The following is an 18,458-nucleotide window of genomic DNA, read 5'->3' as shown; positions in this document are numbered from 1 at the left end:
TCTGTACACTACAAATCCCTACTATTCTACTATTCTGCCTAGTTCCGCGTTTGACACCATCGTAGTAGTTTATTGTCTGTTCTGTAATGAGCAAGTCATTTGAACTTGTCGAGGGGGAGCCGCACAGTAAAACTCCACTATGCCAGCTAACAATAATAGTCAATCCACCTTCGCCGTACAAAAGACTCCTCGATAAAGGGATAGCAAGCTTATTATAAGGATATGAAATAACTTATAAGCACTTTTAGAAATTCATTGGGAAAAGATTGGTCTGCTCTGAATATTATGGCGACTGAATGCACTAAACACGCCTTCCGGGCTAGTCTATAATTCTGCATAGTTATATAACACGGCTGCCCTACTAGGCTATCTCCTGTTCGAACGACTATTCATAACAAACACGAGTAATTTTGGTCTAATATCGTGTAAGTTATTTCTTACGTTCTATACAGCTTCTGCATGGCCATTAAATACATACCACCAAGTTACATTAGCTCCAAATATTCGGCAATGCCACCAGTGCGTTCCCCCGAGCAATTTCATTTAATTATCAGTATGGAAGTATCCTAACAGTATGATCTACACATGATTCAGGCCGATATAACATGGTTATATGCATTGTTGCTGGCACAGCATGCTCTGGTCAAGCTCCGACGTCTTGCGTGAAGATACATCCCACTTTGTCCTCTCGTAAGGACATTTTGAGAGAATGATCAAATGACTTTCCCTCGAATCGTTTCCTTTTCTCGACTTGACCGCATCCAGGGCATGTCTGTGTCGTTGCATCGCAACTTACAGCCACGTGATGATGGTGGACGTCAGGAATGCCAACAAACGCCATGCCCTTGCCCTGAGGGATTGGAGCCGCATTGGTGAAAAGGCCAAAACTTAGAATAAGGAGGACGGTGCGATGGATCATGTTGGCCGGATTGAAGTGTATTCGAGTGGTGTCCCGAGGATTACAAGCAAGCCTTTTTTCAGAAGGGTCGGCCTGCATAAGTTGGGAGTTGAGTAAAAACACGAGAAGTTATCGCTGATGTTATGAAGACTGAATTCAAAGAGAATGAATCAAAGGGCAGTCTCTCCGATATGCATTTGTGCAGTTCAAGTTACCCTCGGGTCTCGGGAGACTCCCCTTATATACCCAAATCCCATAGGCAATATTCTTCAAAATAATAGCTACCAATTGACACTACCTAAGCGCCTGCCGCCCCTGCTAGCCTGCTAGGTGTGAAATCCTACGTGTTAAATACCTGGCATGTTATTGGAAGAAGAAAGCAAGAAATTTGTTGCCAACTCCAATCATCACGTCGTCTATCCCGAGTTTTACTACCACAATGACACCATTCCTGTGCACATCGTAGCCTCAGTTCCACACTTTCTAGGTCCCTTTGAACAAGCCAAAGACTCAAAACCAAGATAAACTAACACAGCAAGTTGTTTCTGCCTGGCATTGTTCGTAAAATGATCGGTTTGGTTGTTGTACCCATGGTCCGCGATGCGGCCAGGTGGTCTATCCCCACAATCTCACATTGTGGATTTTACTTTACAATACCATGATATTTCAAATAACTATCATGCATGAACCCATTTTGGGCTGGTACCTCGCTTACTTATGTTGGGACATGTGCGGTTATCACCCACCAATCACGGGATAGATTTGGGTATGGTATAAAGCTGTGTGATGTGATACTCTGTCCAACACTGGATATGTCAAGGTTCTTTTGTCCCAGCAGCATCGACCCGACAGCACGGGAACCAATGAGCTGGCAGAGTCCCATGGCACCCGGGTAGAGGGACCGAGCCATTATCGCGGCAAATCCCGATTAACCGTCATGGGATATGCTGCTGCAACGTTTCGTCTTTCTAGAGCCCAACAGATTGTGCTGCCACGTTATGATTGGGTGGTAACACTTGTTATACCCGCTCTTGAATTGTCAGAAAAGCTCATGCAGTATGACTAGATTGTGATAGCGGGGTAGGTTCATACTTTCCCTTGTTCGTTAATAGGTTGCAGAACGCATAGGCACCTCAAACAATAATTTCCCATAGTTAAAATGAGCTAGCAAAATATGTATCAACAGTGATATTGGGAATTCTGGATTGACTTTGTTGAAGGATTCCCAAGGCTGAGGGGAAATGATTATAGGACAATCCCCGCAGGTTCTTAGCCAAGTTTAATCATATGACCCACTAGGCGTACATGACACTTCGCCACGCTGAGAATTAGTCCGTAATATAGAGTGTACCTACCTTAATCTGGTAGGTAATTGGTGCTTCATATGGCTCCATGCTATGCTGCAATATTCCGCTTCTACCTAGGTTAGTATCTTGTAATGCTGGCGCCGCTTATTGAGCTATGTATATGTCACATGAACTGGGTCTTGAATAGCCACACAATCTTGATATTTCAATACTGAGACCGCCACACATGCCGGTCTTATCCTTGTGACATTCTCGCAAAGTCTACGTATTCGTTTAGAAAGTTATCACAGTCAATGAGTTTTTCACTTCGTAAAAGTTGCACCTAGTCCTCCCCATTGGCCCGTCCCTTAAGGTGGGTGTGAGGTCAAACCTTTCTACCCGGTTGCTATTATCTGAATGGCTGCAGTAAAAATTGCAGAGTAATATGGCACAGTAAAGGAGATAACTGATAGCCCACTACCGAAAGAAACCTGGCAAAGCGTAAAGGCATAATGTGGTGCCATCCAGTTGAGACAAACCCAACCCAAAGTTGCACATATTCGGGATGGAATCTCTAATTTTGTGCGCATAGAAGTCAAGATATTTGCTCCGTCGGTTACTACTACTTCACTTAATACGAATATCTTCCTTTAAGGCGCACAGGCACATGTCTCCTTTATACAAGCAAACAACACAATCCCTGGTAGTTAAACCATCCATCGCAATTTTTCTATCCATCCCAATTTGATGCGTTACGATGACTTTCTACAAGCTAAAAGATGAAGGACTTGAACATTCCAAACGGAATAGCTGAGCAACATGTGCACATGTCCACTATAACGTGGTGAGTAGTTTAGTCCAAAACTTTCCAATTCATTGAGACATTACTATCGCCATGTTATAACTAGGTATTCATCCTCTCGAATCCCTTAATTGCCCTTGACGCGGCCGTCCGGCTTGCCATCCTTGCGAGCACCACCATGCTCAGTGGGCTTGTAGTCGCTGCCACTGCTACCAGAGTTGTCGGCAGATCCAGTGCCAGAGGTATGGCCACCCTCTTTGCCAGCCTGATGGGGGTCGACCTTTCCGTGGGCGAACTCGCCAGTGCCAACACGGCCGTCGGGCTTGCCGTCCTTACGGAGACCGTCGTGCTCTGCATGTATTAGCCAGGAGTATCGTGTTAGATGTGTAGGGTGTAATGCATACCGCTGGGCTTGTAGTCAGACATGATGATGCTTGAAGAAATGAGTTGGTTTGAGATTTAGAGTGTGAAGTGTATTGGTATGTAGTGGTTTGCGATACTAATATTGTTGAATAAAGTGGTGTCAGTCGAGGAATTGATCCTCATTATATACACCAGGTCCCACCAGCCATCTGCACGTCCCGCTGCTCTCTAATGGCCTCATATTTGTTCACAACGACGACACAAGCACGACATCGTCGATATGAATTCAACGACGTCAAGACTACCATCACCAGGCCATGGGCGGCATTGTTTGAATCAGCGGCATAGGGCACGGCGTACCTGATCTACATCAACGCTTTCCTCAATGCGTATAAGCATAACGTGGGGAAGCCGGGATGGCGTCTGCAGTGTGGAGCACGGCGTCATGGATTTTTGAAGCAAACAACGAGACGACATCAGTAATGCCCAACGCTTGGCAACATGGCTTCAGTTTCGCGTTACATGCCCCGCGAAGTGATGATGGCTACACCCTCGTACTGACCTCATCACGTCTGGCCATCGTTGCGGGGGAACGAACAAGAAGAAACGCGCGTTCATGTGACAGCGTGAAAGGGATACAAGTGTCCGACTCGCCGGAACAAAGTCTCCTGAATGTATGCCGATGACTATTTCAGACTAGATCTTCTGCTTGAAGAAGCAATATCAATATGACTATTGCGTCACGATCTTGAGGATGCTTTACATAACTTCTCTTCGCATTACTATTTGAGTTCATGGCGGGGCAGGGATTATGTAAGAGCAATACATTAAAAGACTTCAGGTGCCAAACAACTGTGGCAGAAGTATACACAATATTTCGATTTTTGCGGTCTGTTTCAATGTTTACATTGATTGGCATCAACAACAACATCAATATTACTAGATCTGGCACCATATATGAGGCTTAAAACCCCCCCACAGATCTGATATCCCCCCCTGCATGGATGTATCGGTAGTCGCCTCCCGCTAATGATTCGCCTAAATCGTTGAAGGTGTAGTGGGGACTATGGGCGTCAGCCAACATAATCACGATTTCTTTGCAGTTTGAGGTAACAGCTGCTTTAATATGGTCATGTTCGCGCTTGGGTATTATGAGATGCTTTGTGGCATGGCATTTGCACCAACTCGTTGCAAACAGCAATGAGACCGCAGGCTCGAGTGCAATCGCAGACAATTGAAATTATTTATGGAACTAAAACAGACATTATAGAAGTAACACAGACGATCTCCCATCCGAACCGCAACGAACCTTGTCTCAAGCGGTCCGAAGTTGCGTCAGCAGAAAAATTGAGTATCAGTCAGATGCTCAGTGAATAGCTGGGCGAGCGTGTATCACCAATCATTCTCTATCGTCCTCATGGAATACGAGCGCTCTAATTTCGATGCTCTCCCTCGCTGGCAAGTCCCCAGTGGCACTGGGGTCAACGAAAGCTGTGTGGGGAACTCTTCTCGCCCGTCCATCGGTCTTGGAGTCGAAGCACTTGATTAAAATGACCTCCTCGGGTGTAATGCCATATTTGAACCACCAGCGATGATTGTTGCTATGCTTGACCGACAACGTCTCGCCCTTACGGTTCGGGTAGATCAGGCCAATAGGCACAAGATCATCCTCGGAAACAGAGTCGGCTTCGGCAAGCGCCAATGGGTCCCGCAAGATACGTTTGATGGGTCGCCATACGTTGATGATCTCTACACGACCTTTGAGGAGTTCGTCGGCCTCTTCGGGAAGGTGGAATCGCACGCGGTTCAAGGAAGCTGAGTAGCTCTGATCGATGTGCACACGCTGAACGGGGCCACGCAGCTGGGTACCATTAGGCGTAACTGGTGCATTCGGATCGGGGCGACGGATGGTATGATCGAAGATGAATATCTTTGACGCGCCGGTACTTCAGAAAACAGTCAGTGATTCAATCTACCTGTACCTGTCGCTACCATAAGGATTCACCACTTACGCATCTTTCAGGAGTTGCTCAGTTTCTTTATAGTATGTATCTTTGATCTTTTCCTCGTCCAAAAAGACTTTTTCGTTGCTTATGTGTTTGTAGATTTGGAAGCCATTCTTATCTAATGTAAATTTGTTTTCGCGACCGGTAAGGTCTTTGACCCGGACTGGGCGAGGGTCAAAGGGGCGATCATAGGTTTTTGGGTCGCCGACGTAGGCCGGTGCGGGCGGCGATCCGTCCTCGTTCGGCTTGAAGTAGTTCAGGACTGTATCGACATCGTGTGGTGATAGGGTGGATGCTTCGGTAACACTGCCAAATGTTGTCGCAGCTGCGACAGGGAGTTGCACTTCAACAGTCGCCATTTATCGATCTGAGGTTTAATACGCAGAAAAGTCTCTTGAGTTTCTGTCAAGACATTTCTGAGACTAATCTTTGAAGTCGCTGGCTTATATATTTATATTACCAGTAAGCCTGGCGTTTGCTCTTTCTACAAGCTCCTTCGGGTCATGCTACACGGTCCCTATAACGGGCTAATGGCGGTGATCAAAAAGCCATTGAAAATGCCCCGCGCGCACGCAATTTTCAACATCGTCGCGTGAGCAAATCGGAGACTTCTAGCAAAACTATATTACAAATCTGGTCATGCCATGATGACTCAAACCGGTACCGTAGTATCATATGGGAGACAATTGAACCACCGTTCTCCGAGTTGTTTTGCACTCCGACGGAAAATGAAGGCATACGCTTAGGTAACGTCTTGAGTTTGAACGATTCTCTCACATATGGGGCTAACAAGCATCATTGCGCCGGTACAGTAATTGGGTAAAAGTCTCCGTTCAGGCCAGTGTCTATAACCAGAGATTATTTCGAAAGCTAATCACAAAGTGTCTAATAAATAAGACAAGACTCAAGCATACTGGAAACAATGCATTTATTAAAATGCCATACAAAATTCAAGACTACATAACTTTTCCATTTTTTATGATTTATATACCGTCATAAAAATGATTAGTTCCGGTATTGAGAGCACATGTGTACGGAGACTTGATCACCCAGTACTCCGTATAAGATTCACATCTTTCGCATATTCTTCAATCTTCATTTCGGTTTGACGCGGCATATTAGTGTTATACACATTCTGAATTGTGTTATGGTGCCTAGTTGACACGGGCGTTGCATTTGTCATTTCACATTTCAAAGCAATCGTCGAGAGGTATCTTGTACAACTGGTCAGCAGAAACGGATTCGGACCATGGAATGTTACGGTATTAATAGATTCCAGCTCCATAAAGCGACGAACTTGTACTATAAAAATATATAATGAAAACCTTGAATATCAAACATCTATTCCATCATCGTTAGCCATGATATTCATGCTAGTATCTATTGAATTACGTATCAGCATTTTGTCTTATGGGATCGTCCCATATGTGCGTCCAATTTCAGTGAAAGTGTATTTAAAAATGAGTTTCAGAGATGAACTATTCCCTGCCTCCGAGTGCCTGGAAGGAACTTAGACAATAGCATCGACCCTAGTTTGACCCTGAAGCCTCTTCCACGCCCAGTTGAAAGTCCTCGACTGCATCAGCTTTCCCTCCGACACTGCCTCCTCTACTGAATCATGGCAGACGTTGAACAGGTAAGGTATCAAGACATCGAAACCGCCGAACACGTTAATTGAAACATACTGTCGACTACTTTTCAATGCTTGCGCCCCGGCTGCGTTTTTCATTGCTTTAACCAGTACCCAATCGTGCGTCGAAATGATTATTTTCGCCAGCCCTTATCCCTTTGCTGCCCTGCTGCTACTCGCGGTTGTGGGGCAAACCATTCCATTGCTCTCTCGAGCTCCTTGTCCGTCCAGGAATATTTGAGCTGGATCTCGTTATTGTGAATTCGCTTCCAGATTTGGGAAGTATTTGTTCTAAATCTGAGCTCTATCCATCCTGTTGAATACGAGATTGACACCGGTCGAGCTGACTTTTAAGTAAAACTTCTCGTCCTTAAGTTTCAGCTTTTCTGAGTATTGGTCTTGGCTGTCACATTCGAGGATATTGTTGGGGGTGGTAAGACTAGGCTATATTCTTGGCTTCGCTGTTACACATGGTGTCGGATATGCCGTAATGACGAATGCAATTTGCGATGCAATGAACATACATGATAATGCTCCAAACACTCTACGTCAGTTGGTTGGGCTTCGCTCACCGACTGCAGGGTGTGCAGGTGAACGAAGACTGCAGAATAATTAGGCACGTATCATAATTGGCTTGCGAGATGCCGTAAATCTAGCTCGACCAATGATGTGAGGTGAATTCAGACACATTTTGTGAATTAGTCTACTGGAAGGGGGTCAGCATTTGTTGAGGAGATGTTGCAATATGTGGCCTCACAGCCTCGCCATCCAAGTCGCGGTGCCTGTATTGCAGGAACGCTGTGTCCGTGCAATCAGTTTGCTGCAGCAGAGGACGCTATGAAGCGCCGCTCAGGCGGGGTCAGCACATCTCAGCACTTGATCTGTAACTTAGAACTCCTGGCAAAATTATTTTCCAAGAAACTCGACGGCGTATGCATGGCAGACAATGACATTATGCTGAACACTAGGTACTATCCACGTGTGAGTTGATGAGCGAAAACACTGCTTGGGAGCTTGTTGATCACTGTTAGACTAACTAGTACAAAATTGGAGTGCCTATCGCTCAGAAACTCTGTCATGCCTCATGTCCGTGCCAGGTTGAAATACAATTACTAACCAGGCATTGCGTTTGAAATTTCTTGTCTATACTCAACAAACTTGTCTGTAGCTATGTTTCTTAAACATGGTAGGCAGTTTTCCTGGCTATGCATGCATGTACGCCGTATGGCTGGCTTATCCACTCCACCAGTAACAGGATTCCAGGTCCAGACAAGAACAACGAATTACTCCACAGGTCTCCCACCAACCACTCTGAACGAGAAGAGTCAAGAATCACAGCAGATGAACAAAGGTTTTATACTCCACCTGATAGATTCATGGGAAGCTCATATGACGGTGACTTGAAGCAATTGAAAAGCAATGCAGTCTTCTAATAAGGTTCATCAACAACCAATTTGTGATGTCGCTTACATTAAGTTGCGTGGGTGCTGAATAATCCACAAAGGTCAAGTAGTCACCCTTGCAGACTTTCCCTGCTGACGAACTTAGTTATAGTTAGAAGAATTAATCATACATATATAAGCTTAGCTGCTGATGAAATGTGTTTGGCCATGATGACCAACGCAATTTCTGGAACGTGCTTTAATCTACTCATACGATCGCGACAAGTGCCAACAAGGTCGAGTCGCTGCTTCATTACGGTTGTCCGCCATTATATAAGCTGTTTTGCCAGCCCTCAAAAAGTACTACTCATTGCAAGCACTATACGAACGATCTTACACGACAAGCATTCAGAAACAAAACAAAGCGCCATGGATTCTCTTCCAGAAGACTTTTTTGTCACTTCATTCCAGTTTACTCCACGAGTGTTCAACGACCAGTACCCAGCCATTGACCCCACACGCCCCGAACTTTCTCTAGCGGGCAAGGTTGCTATAATCACTGGAGCCTCCAGAGGCATTGGCGCCAAGGCAAATCACATCTCAAACGTGCAATTGCAGTACCGTATTCTAACTGACTGAACATCTAGGCGTTCGTACCTGCTTTTACTAAAGCTGGCGTCAAGGGGTTGGTGCTCATCGCGACCAATGAAGAAAAACTCAAGGTTGTCAAAGCACAAGCGAACGAGATCAACTCAGACCTCCACGTCCTTACCCTCGGTGTCAACATTGCCGACAAGCAGTCAGTCGACGCAGCATTTGATAAGATAAACAGCACCTTTGGTCATGCTGACATATTGATCAACAATGCCGGGGTGAATTTTGAGGGCGAAGGCAACTTAGTTGCGGATGAGGATCCCGATGCGTGGTGGTCTAATTTTGAGGTCAACACCAAAGGCACTTTCCTTGTGTCGAGAGCCTTTCTCCGCTCAATCCCGTCCAAAGAAACACGTGCAACTATCATCAATCTCACGACTAATGCAGCTTGGAAGGCCTTCCCAAATCTTTCAGGGTACGCCATCTCGAAGCTGGGCGGTCTAAGCCTCACGCAACATATCGCTGCTGGCTATTCCAATGTCACCGCCGTGAACTTGCCCCCTGGACTAGTTGATACCGACATGCTCATGGAGCAGTTCAAACGGTTTACTCAACAAACACCAGAGCTAGTTGGTGGTATAGCCGTATGGTTGTCGCATCCCCACGCTAGCTTTTTGAGTGGCCGGACAATTGGCAGCCATTGGGATGTGGAAAATCTACTGGCGAGGAAAGACGAGATTGTGAGCAAGAATCTTTTAATAGTGGACTTGACGGGCAATGTCGACGGTGCACAATTCCATTAAATGCCTAACTAAACAACTTATCTACGCGTTAAATCCAATGCAGCATGCCGTCGAATGAACAAGAATAGAAATCGCAGTTTTCATGCCGAATATATGTAATCACTCTGACACTGGCTGGTGCCACGGCACTAACTTTATTATGGAGAAATACTGCTTGGGTCTTTACAAGCAAGAAGAACATACTGCAGGCCGGGGACAGTTTTGCCGGTTGACAGGAGTTAAGAAGCGGTTCTGAAATGTTTCTTGGTATTTGAAGAGACCTCCGGCGGTCGCAAAAGATTCGGGTACGAGAGTGCTCAACTTCTGGCTGGTAAGAAAACATTTCGGGGTTCTCGGGCACGCTGTAGCTGGTTCGGGTCCGATGCACGATCCGTACGTCATCAATTGGCTCAAGCCAAAATGAGCTTGAAGATTGCCCTGCCAAGCTTTCCAATAGAACGTCGCTTAATGTACTAGCGCATCATACCATCTTTTTAGTGTACTTTCGGACATTTCCAGTGTCCCGGATGGTGCAGTAGTGGAAGACAGGATTGGTAGGGGTCGTGTATAAGGCTGACAATGAAGGCATATGTCGGACAATACTCAAGAGCGCAAGGCATCCTGTAGGCGTATATATCTTGCAGAGATGTCAGTGTATGTTCAATCACAAAGCTAGACACTAGTAACAGATTGCTCAAGATACAGAGCGACTTCAACTCACGTTGCATCAACGAGCGATCACCATTCTTAATCACCATCTACTCCTGTCGCCATTTCGGAAATAACCACCATGGCTATGGCCGATCAACCTCGAATCGCCATTATAGGCGCTGGGCCTGCTGGACTAACGTTGGGTCTGTTATTGCACAAGCAAAATATCCCATTCACTGTCTACGATTTACGCTCCAAGCCCACGGACGAAGACTTCGAGCAATCATCCGGCATGCTCAACTTGAATGAGGGCAGTGGCTTGGATGCTATTCGTGCGTGTAGACTGTACGATGAGTTCCTCTCTCAGACAGGTGAATGCTCTGAGGCGGACGTCGTAGCGGACAAGGAAGGCAACATCCTCCATAGCGACGAAGGAAATGGCAATCGACCAGAAATCTCGCGTCTCGCTTTGACGAAGTTGTTGATGTCCCATATTCCAGAGCATCGGATTCAGTGGCAGCACAAGCTCTTGGGGGCGCGACCAAACGGCAGAGGAAGTCAGTATGAGCTGGACTTTGGCCCACTTGGAACACGTACAGCCGACCTGCTTGTCGGCGCCGATGGTGCTTGGTCACGGGTCCGTTCTCAGCTCACAGACAAGAAGCCACACTATAGCGGAATAACTTTCATCACGCTCACCATCCCAGATTTCGAGGAGCGCTATCCACATCTCGCGGGGTTCGTTGGGCAAGGTAGCTTTGCAGCTCCGGGTGACGGGAATGTTGTCATGTGTCAGCGCGGAGTGGGCGGCACCGCTAGGATATATTTGGCAGTCAACACACAGGAGGAAGATTTTGCTACCCTGAGCGGTCTCAACACGGCTGATACATCAGAAGCGAAGGGCAAACTATTAAGCGTCGATACGAACGAGCGCCGTTGGAAGATGTTTGGTACCTTCGGGCCCAAGTTACAGGAACTGATCACGCGTGGGCTTGAGAACCAGATAGGTCCACTCGACATCAATCCCCTCTATATGCTCCCGGTCGGCCAGTTGGCTTGGAAGCACAAGGCCGGCATCACACTCATTGGTGATGCCGCACACTTGATGACGCCTTTCGCAGGCGAAGGTGTTAACCTAGCCATGCGTGATTCACTCGGTGTGGGCAATGCGATCAAAGATGCTTGGCAGAGCAACGTGGATATCACGCCAGAGGCATTCAGGACAGCTCTGGAAATCCCGCTGACCGCAACAGAGGAAGAGCTATTCGTCATTTCGGAGGCAACAGCTGAGGACACTTGGAACAACCTGCAGCTCTTCGTGTCTCCGGATGCAGCTCCAAAGTTGGCCAAGTTCTTCTCGGGACACCAGCATCAAGAGTAGTCATTCGGATTGCGAGACTTTGCTACGGAAATTTATATGATGGAATGAGAAATCGGGCGATTGATATCGACTGTATTTTAGTGCGAAAACAATTACATTGTTGAGTTACTTAACAATCGAAAAGCATTTTAGATATCACCACAACAACAGAAACAATCCAGAATGACACAGAGTATGCTTTGCTGCGTTACCCTTTCATGAACTACCAAGGGCAATAAAAAGTGAGCGTTGTAAATCTGCATCAGTCAATTTGCACCTTGTCGAGATATATACACTTGACCTTGAGCAGTGCTAGGCTTGTTATCTCCAATCCGCACAACAGTGTTGGCTTCCAGCGATAATTCGCTAATCATAGCACTGGTCTGACTAGGTTAGTAAGATCCAGAAACCTTAGAGTTGATGTCCAATAATTATCAACGTTATCGTGAGGAACGCCTTTCTGGATGGGGAATAGGTTTCTTTTTGTTCACTGCGTCTGTGTTAAATACCAAAACCTCTGAAGTCGGGACGTTGGTTTTGGAAAGCCCGAACACATGGATTCTTCTTACCCTATTCACCAACTACCAGCCATTCCTCCAAAGTTACAACGGAGAACGGACGACACATCTCAGTTCATCTCAGCTAAAACCCTTACAATTCCCTACTAGCAATCACATACATACGTAACTTCTCAAAGATCAAGGTTGAGGGGACAATACATTCCTCGCGTTGTAATGCGATCGTCGAAGTTGTTTCCCCGCGATTCGAGCCCGTAAAGTCTGCGGGCAGCACAGCGGTTTTGGGCAGGGGTCGACTGCCATTTGCGACAGGCTTGATTAGCGCTTCAGTGACATCTCCCTGCATATACTCCGTCACGTAGAATATATGTAGGCTCGGGTTTGTCGGACTCGTAAATCCCTGTGGGGCTGCTCGGGTTCCTCGCATATAAGAACAAATCAAATAGCACCAACAATATGCATTGATTGCGAGTATCAGGTCGCCTGTTGCAGTTGTCGACTACCTCACTCGATCTTTGGTTGTCTCTGCATGCATCTGAGATGGGAGTTCACGGATGATCTCGCCTCAACCGGCGGCATAACGTCTCTCCGGTAGCATGCTCAACCATTTGCAGCCACTAATCACACGAAGTCACATAACAGTGTATGAGGCATACACTTTGACTCTGTCGTAGGTATTTGCCTCCACCAACACAGTTCAAAACGAGCCCACCTGTATTGCACTTTACTGGTTTTTGTCGAAAATATTCGTATTCAAAGCGGACTTCCCTTCACTAAGATCTGTTGGCAGCTTTGATTGCATAACAACATGCCAGTACATAAGTCGTCTTCGCTCTGTCTCCATCACATCATGTGAGCCTTGTAATCATCCGTAACGCCTCCTGCTCTAGCTCCAATCCAACCCGTACTGATCTACCCAGTGTGCCATACGATATTGAGCGTATAATGATCAATATGCTGGGTCCACTTGGTTTTCCTTCGGCGTGAATGACTGGCGTTGCGTGCCAGTTGATCTATAATGACGGTGGTCACTGATTGAAACAACAGCTGTCCAGAATGCCAGTACACTATGTAACGAGTGGTATTAGTTTTGCACGACAAGGCGATGCACAAGCGTTCGATGTGACATACAGTAACGATGTGGCAACTAGGACGACAAGCCAGGACAATCCACAATTGGCACCCTGGCAGTAACTGGATATACCCATCAAGCTGATGATGATTACTGTGAACCAAAATAAAACTTCGAGGGAGTTGAGAACTGCATATGCCTTGAGACTTTGCCATTTTCGAAACCGACCGACATGTGAGGTCACGAGCTGGTATGTGATGACGACCAGGGTTTTGATACCCATCACTATTCCAAGCGTATCACCTCTCGACACCTGCCGGCCCGATGGTATGGTCGCAATACGTCCACCGGTCAGTCCGATCATGAGTATTACCAGCACTATCTGTAGGATATGTATCTTCGTCTTGTGGCGACCATCGAAGTAAGAGCTATCGAAGAAATAACGGACGTGGTCCACCACAAATCGGATCTTCGCCATGGTGGAAGATGAGGCTAGACTTGAAATACAGGAATCTGGAGAAAAGAATTGAACAGTAAGATGGAGGTTGAAGGGTTTCCAGGCCTATCTCAGGCAACTCAGCTTCAATTTGTAGAAATGGCAATGCTGATATGAACCTGCAACAAAATGCTAAATAGTCGGGCTGTGTCAACATACTACTGAACAATAGCACAGCCTTGAGGCCAAGGCAGCAATTGATGCATGATAAACTCCACAAATCGCATAACTCGGGATGGTTACCACAGAGATTTCCAATGCTTATTTACTTACAGTCGTGCAATTGGCCTTGGCGCCGGGCATTTTTCGAAATGTCTTGGCACAGAATAGAGTTGCTTGGAAACCCGAGAAACCCGAGAAACCCGACTCGAGAAGTTTGTCCGAGCACGTACAATAGCGTAGGTTAGGCAAGTCGACCCCGCAACACAGCGTTGTCTCCATCTACAGCATCCCCCTAATAAACATGGACGAGCCCGCACCCTTCATCCTCGACATAGTTACACGCGTTTACTGAAAATACAATGTCATCGACTTTTACAATACCAGAGGCTCCTGCGCATGATTCATTCCGGCTACCGAACCAAGACTAATCAGCATAATGACCAGTACAATCAGTGCATCACGGAGCTACCAACGAACTAGAGAGTGGCGGTCTGCCCCAAATTGAAGCCAGGCGAAATGGGTACTTACAACATCCTGACGAGGGCTCCCAATGCTTCAACTGTGATCATGGAGTTCCATCTGCCAGTACATCTCTTCGAATAGGACATTTATCGCGCAGGTGCCAGGCTAGGGCACCGGACACCATATTCTCTCAACCAACGGACAGGCGAAAGAGACACCTATCTTGATCTATTATTTGGGGGAAACTACAACGACGACCTCTCTGCGGCTCTCAGGTAAACAAATTATAATCATTTCTTGCATGTTCGTTATACTGTACTTCGGCGTCCCACATCACACGTCTTCCGTCAAATATCATCGGAACAACGTCCTCGGTCAATGGCGGTCTCGCATTACACGTCACTATATCTGCCGACATGATAATAGCGCTCTGAGGTTCCGCTAACATAAGTTCTTGAATAACTCCACTTGATCGTTGACACCACTACTTCCACAATATTTTCCCCCTCTGCATGTGCTCAGATGTCCGCAATCGTTTTCGAAATTCCCAAAGGTGGCATCGGTTGGCCGTTGATACGAACACATACTGAATGTAGGGCACTCCCGAAGGACCAGGTGTGCTCCTGGAGATATCTCGTTGTTTGCTGCGCCCGACGAAGGCCACTGAAACACTTTCGTGTAGTAGCCAATACCCAAGGCATTTAAGAACTCTGGAACCCCGGTCCAGGATCTGACCGAGGGAAATTAATGGGGTCGCGTTCCACTAAGAAGGAGGTGCTTCGCCATCAGAATATTCGGAGGCGCCTCCCAGTGCTCTATGGTGAGGTAAGGGACCTATTATCCAGTGCGAACGGCTGCATCGAGAACTTCCTCAATGTGCACGCCTCGCCATTAGCAACAAGGCTTTCTGTGTTCGGTCTCGTCGGAACTCCTTAGTTCGTTGGTTCGATATTGTGACGAGAATGATTTTGTTAATAATCCAGTTATCACGCCATTCAGGGTGGTGAACTGTTAAGTTTTTCTTTAGGGGCAGTGTGCGAGTTCTCGTTCTGATTGGCCTTGGTATTTGCAACACTCCTTATTCATGATCATTTAACCTTGGGCGCGTAGGTCGATCGGCCACGTTGGCCAAAAATTAATCAAGGCAAAGGTTCGTACGCATATATATGCTACTAAATTAGCAGCGGCGCTCAGCTTTTCGTAACTAGCAGATTCATGACTCTGATATCATGCATTTATTATGACTCGCCCATTCCTCGATATTCCGTCTATTATGTGGCAACGAAGCAAGTCATGCAATCGTAAGCTACTGGAAAACTCTTGCATCCTATTTTGCAAAAATTACTTTCAATGCCGCGTCATCACATCGTCCGCGACCTGTGACACATATTTTTCAAATCACAGATATCTTAATATGGCACCCACTCCTACTGTCAGTGTAAAATTCGCGCTGTTCCCGGCAACTCGGGGATAAGTGTCGATCACGAAGGTCGTAGGCTGGCTAGCTGCAACGTCTGCAGAAGCGGCGCTGCCCGTAATTGTTATTCCTTCTTGGCCCCCTATTACTTGATATTAGCATCTGTAGCTATCGGATAGCTCGATGCCGATCAAGAGAACTTACAGGGGTAGGTTCATTGCCCCCCAAAAGTCATCCTACCTTGTTCCAGCGGTCTCAGGTAGATCGTCCAACCGTCCACAAGATAGCTTCCGTCCGACTTATATGCACCCACAGTCGCTGGCCTGCCGACACCATTCCAGATAATTGAAACCGCCGTGTCGGACCCTGAGATAGCCTGTGCGCTACTGGTAGTGATTACAGGCGTATCCCACTGAACTATCTGCACCGGTATGGCAGCACCAGCAGAGAAAGAAATTGTAATGGTCTCTAGGATGTCAGTGCTCGTGGAAGAAAAATAGCTTGATAGATACGAAGCAGAGAATGTGATATTGTTATCCTCGAGGTAGGATTGTGTCCCTTCGACAAGGGTGGAATATCCATAGGCCACCTCGCTAACAGAGTTGCCATTCAAAACAAATGGCAGGTCATAATCTTGTACATTATTGCCGACTTTATTGAAGATGTATGCCCAGGTGAATTGGTTCGTTGTCGACGAATCCAAATTCGCATCTGGGAGACTGTTATTCATACTCTCCAAAGGCATTGAAGTGGACGCTAAGCGATATTGGATCATGCCAAGAGTGCGCTGTGCGATCCAAGTGATCGGCACCGGAATCCCATATGATCGTTGCGAAGTTATACTTCGCAGCCATACGCGACAGATAGTCGTAGTACCTCCAGCATCCGGCCGTTTCCGTCATGACTGAGCTTGCAAGCCATTCCACGACGACCACAGAAATATCGGTGAAGTTATTTTGGAGCAGGGAGAAATCTATCTCGAGGGCCGCTTCATCCGCATCCGAGCCCCATATGGTTTTTGTCCCATGCTGCTGACGTGAATGCATCTATGATTGTTCCGTTTTCAGTATAGCACTCAGAGCGTGGTATGTCAGGGACGAGATCTTACATGGCGAATAATAATGCACTTGCAGTGCGTAAGGGTTGCTATAAGTGGAGTCAGGACGCTGGAAATATTGGCCCGTACGGCTCATGTCTTCTCCTGGGCCAATCAAGGTCATAACTCGCTAGGAGTTGAAACCACCAGTATCATTGATCGCTTGCAGGAATATATTGTTCAATCTGTTCAACTCAGCTGCGTGGTCGGAAGTTGTTTCCGGCGGCTCGTTCAAGGGTTCGAAGGCTACAGTTGATAGTTTGCAGCCAAGTTCAACGCCAACTTGGTACCAAAGTCTATAAAACTTCTCTTCGACCATAGTCAAATTGACCCCAGATACAGTCACATCAGCCCAAAGAGCCGAGTCGTGATGAGCGTTGACGATTATGTAGAATCCACGATCGGTGGCCATATCGATGACATCTGACACGCGTTGGAGCCACGTAGAATGCATCGTCCAATCAGGCAAGTCCCCTTCGTTGGTGGTGCCTGTGAAATGGTAGGCCCAGGTCACTTGTGAATTAATTTTAGTCTTTACCGCAGTAGTGGGTAAAATACCTGGTATCCGAATGCTATTGAAGCCGGCTATCTCCACATTATCAGAGGTACCGGAGTCAACCACTGCATTGTTCCAACTCCCTTCGGTAGAAAATGCATCAAGTGGTATACCTAGGTTCCATCCAGGACTTAGACTAGATATGACGGACGAAGCTGTCAAAGTAGAGAATGACCCTGAACATGATGCCTGGGCTTGGGAAACCTCAATTTGGGTGGTCATGATGGCCAAACCTGCCCGAAATTGATGTGATGGACGCATCTTGCTTAACTGGGTACTTTACGCTCCCACTGCTTACCCGGCTCAACTCAATATTTCATAGGCAGAACACTCTCTATTTATATTCATATTATTCTCAAAGAACCTTGCTCCATTGCCGATCTCAAATACCGCTGCCACGTTGGTTTCTATGCTGAACCTCTGGGGTCTGTGTGGAATATTGGGGAGGCTGTCTTTTTCGACCCTCAAAAGATGTGCCTAATGGGGAAACTTCTTCCGCCCACATTGATCTGATTCAAGCCAAACCGCGTGTCGTATATGGGGCAAGTTGGCTGGCATTTGATTCTCTTCACCTCGTGTTTATATGGGAAAAGGTGGGGAGCTTTTAAACGCTTGCGTGCGTGTAGCCAGCCGATGTTCATTCATCCTCCTCCTCCCCTTCCATTTACTTTTTTGAGACGAGATTCACGTTTTTCTAGTTCTATGAGAGATGGGCCAAAATATTAAACTAGAAGTTTTGGCATAGATTCTACACTCTCTTGCGACCAGGTCCAGTTCGAATCAGTAACCGATGAAGTTCTTGCTGGGAATTTTCTTTCGAAATCAGCCGACCATGTCCAAGTTTCGTGGTGAATTAGGCCAGCTCTATAATTGAATAGAAATGAGGTATATGAGACTCGTTAGCTTTTTCTCCGTCATGTTTGTT

General features: G+C 46.6%; 6 protein-coding genes across 6 annotated transcripts; 2 read left to right on the top strand and 4 right to left on the bottom strand.

The window, feature by feature from the left end:
• Nucleotides 1–3,113: 3,113 nt before the first annotated feature.
• Nucleotides 3,114–3,412, bottom strand: BKA67DRAFT_658974 (uncharacterized protein; the record flags this gene model as incomplete). Its single annotated transcript, XM_046107375.1, has 2 exons — nt 3,114–3,337; nt 3,391–3,412. 2 exons carry the CDS (start codon nt 3,410–3,412, stop codon nt 3,114–3,116), a joined length of 246 nt encoding a protein of 81 aa, XP_045958960.1.
• Nucleotides 3,413–4,748: 1,336 nt separating this feature from the next.
• BKA67DRAFT_518403 (uncharacterized protein) lies at nt 4,749–5,714 on the bottom strand (the record flags this gene model as incomplete). The annotated part of the gene is made up of 2 exons (XM_046098001.1): nt 4,749–5,295; nt 5,362–5,714. 2 exons carry the CDS (start codon nt 5,712–5,714, stop codon nt 4,749–4,751), a joined length of 900 nt encoding a protein of 299 aa, XP_045958959.1.
• A 3,082-nt stretch (nt 5,715–8,796) lies between these two features.
• Nucleotides 8,797–9,764, top strand: BKA67DRAFT_592707 (uncharacterized protein; the record flags this gene model as incomplete). Its single annotated transcript, XM_046104861.1, has 2 exons — nt 8,797–8,955; nt 9,015–9,764. 2 exons carry the CDS (start codon nt 8,797–8,799, stop codon nt 9,762–9,764), a joined length of 909 nt encoding a protein of 302 aa, XP_045958958.1.
• A 503-nt stretch (nt 9,765–10,267) lies between these two features.
• On the top strand, nt 10,268–11,939 carry BKA67DRAFT_565996 (salicylate hydroxylase). The gene has a single exon (XM_046102844.1). It carries the CDS (start codon nt 10,534–10,536, stop codon nt 11,773–11,775), a length of 1,242 nt encoding a protein of 413 aa, XP_045958957.1. The 5' UTR covers nt 10,268–10,533; the 3' UTR covers nt 11,776–11,939.
• Nucleotides 11,940–13,221: 1,282 nt separating this feature from the next.
• BKA67DRAFT_646380 (uncharacterized protein) lies at nt 13,222–14,177 on the bottom strand (the record flags this gene model as incomplete). The annotated part of the gene is made up of 2 exons (XM_046105910.1): nt 13,404–14,177; nt 13,222–13,339 (listed from the first exon to the last, which is right to left on the bottom strand). The coding sequence occupies exons 1-2, from the start codon at nt 13,820–13,822 to the stop codon at nt 13,222–13,224; spliced, it is 537 nt and encodes a 178-aa protein (XP_045958956.1). The 5' UTR covers nt 13,823–14,177.
• A 1,580-nt stretch (nt 14,178–15,757) lies between these two features.
• BKA67DRAFT_636874 (glycoside hydrolase superfamily) lies at nt 15,758–17,755 on the bottom strand (the record flags this gene model as incomplete). Its single annotated transcript, XM_046105681.1, has 6 exons — nt 15,758–16,023; nt 16,122–16,592; nt 16,693–16,909; nt 17,009–17,082; nt 17,125–17,490; nt 17,536–17,755. 6 exons carry the CDS (start codon nt 17,753–17,755, stop codon nt 15,863–15,865), a joined length of 1,509 nt encoding a protein of 502 aa, XP_045958955.1. The 3' UTR covers nt 15,758–15,862.
• Nucleotides 17,756–18,458: the final 703 nt, after the last annotated feature.

Source organism: Truncatella angustata (genome assembly GCF_020726525.1).
Source record: "Truncatella angustata strain MPI-SDFR-AT-0073 chromosome Unknown BKA67scaffold_4, whole genome shotgun sequence".
NCBI classification, from domain to species: Eukaryota; Fungi; Ascomycota; class Sordariomycetes; order Amphisphaeriales; family Sporocadaceae; genus Truncatella; species Truncatella angustata.
The sequence above is the reverse complement of the archived record's forward strand: the minus strand, read 5'-3'. Positions and strand labels throughout refer to the sequence as shown.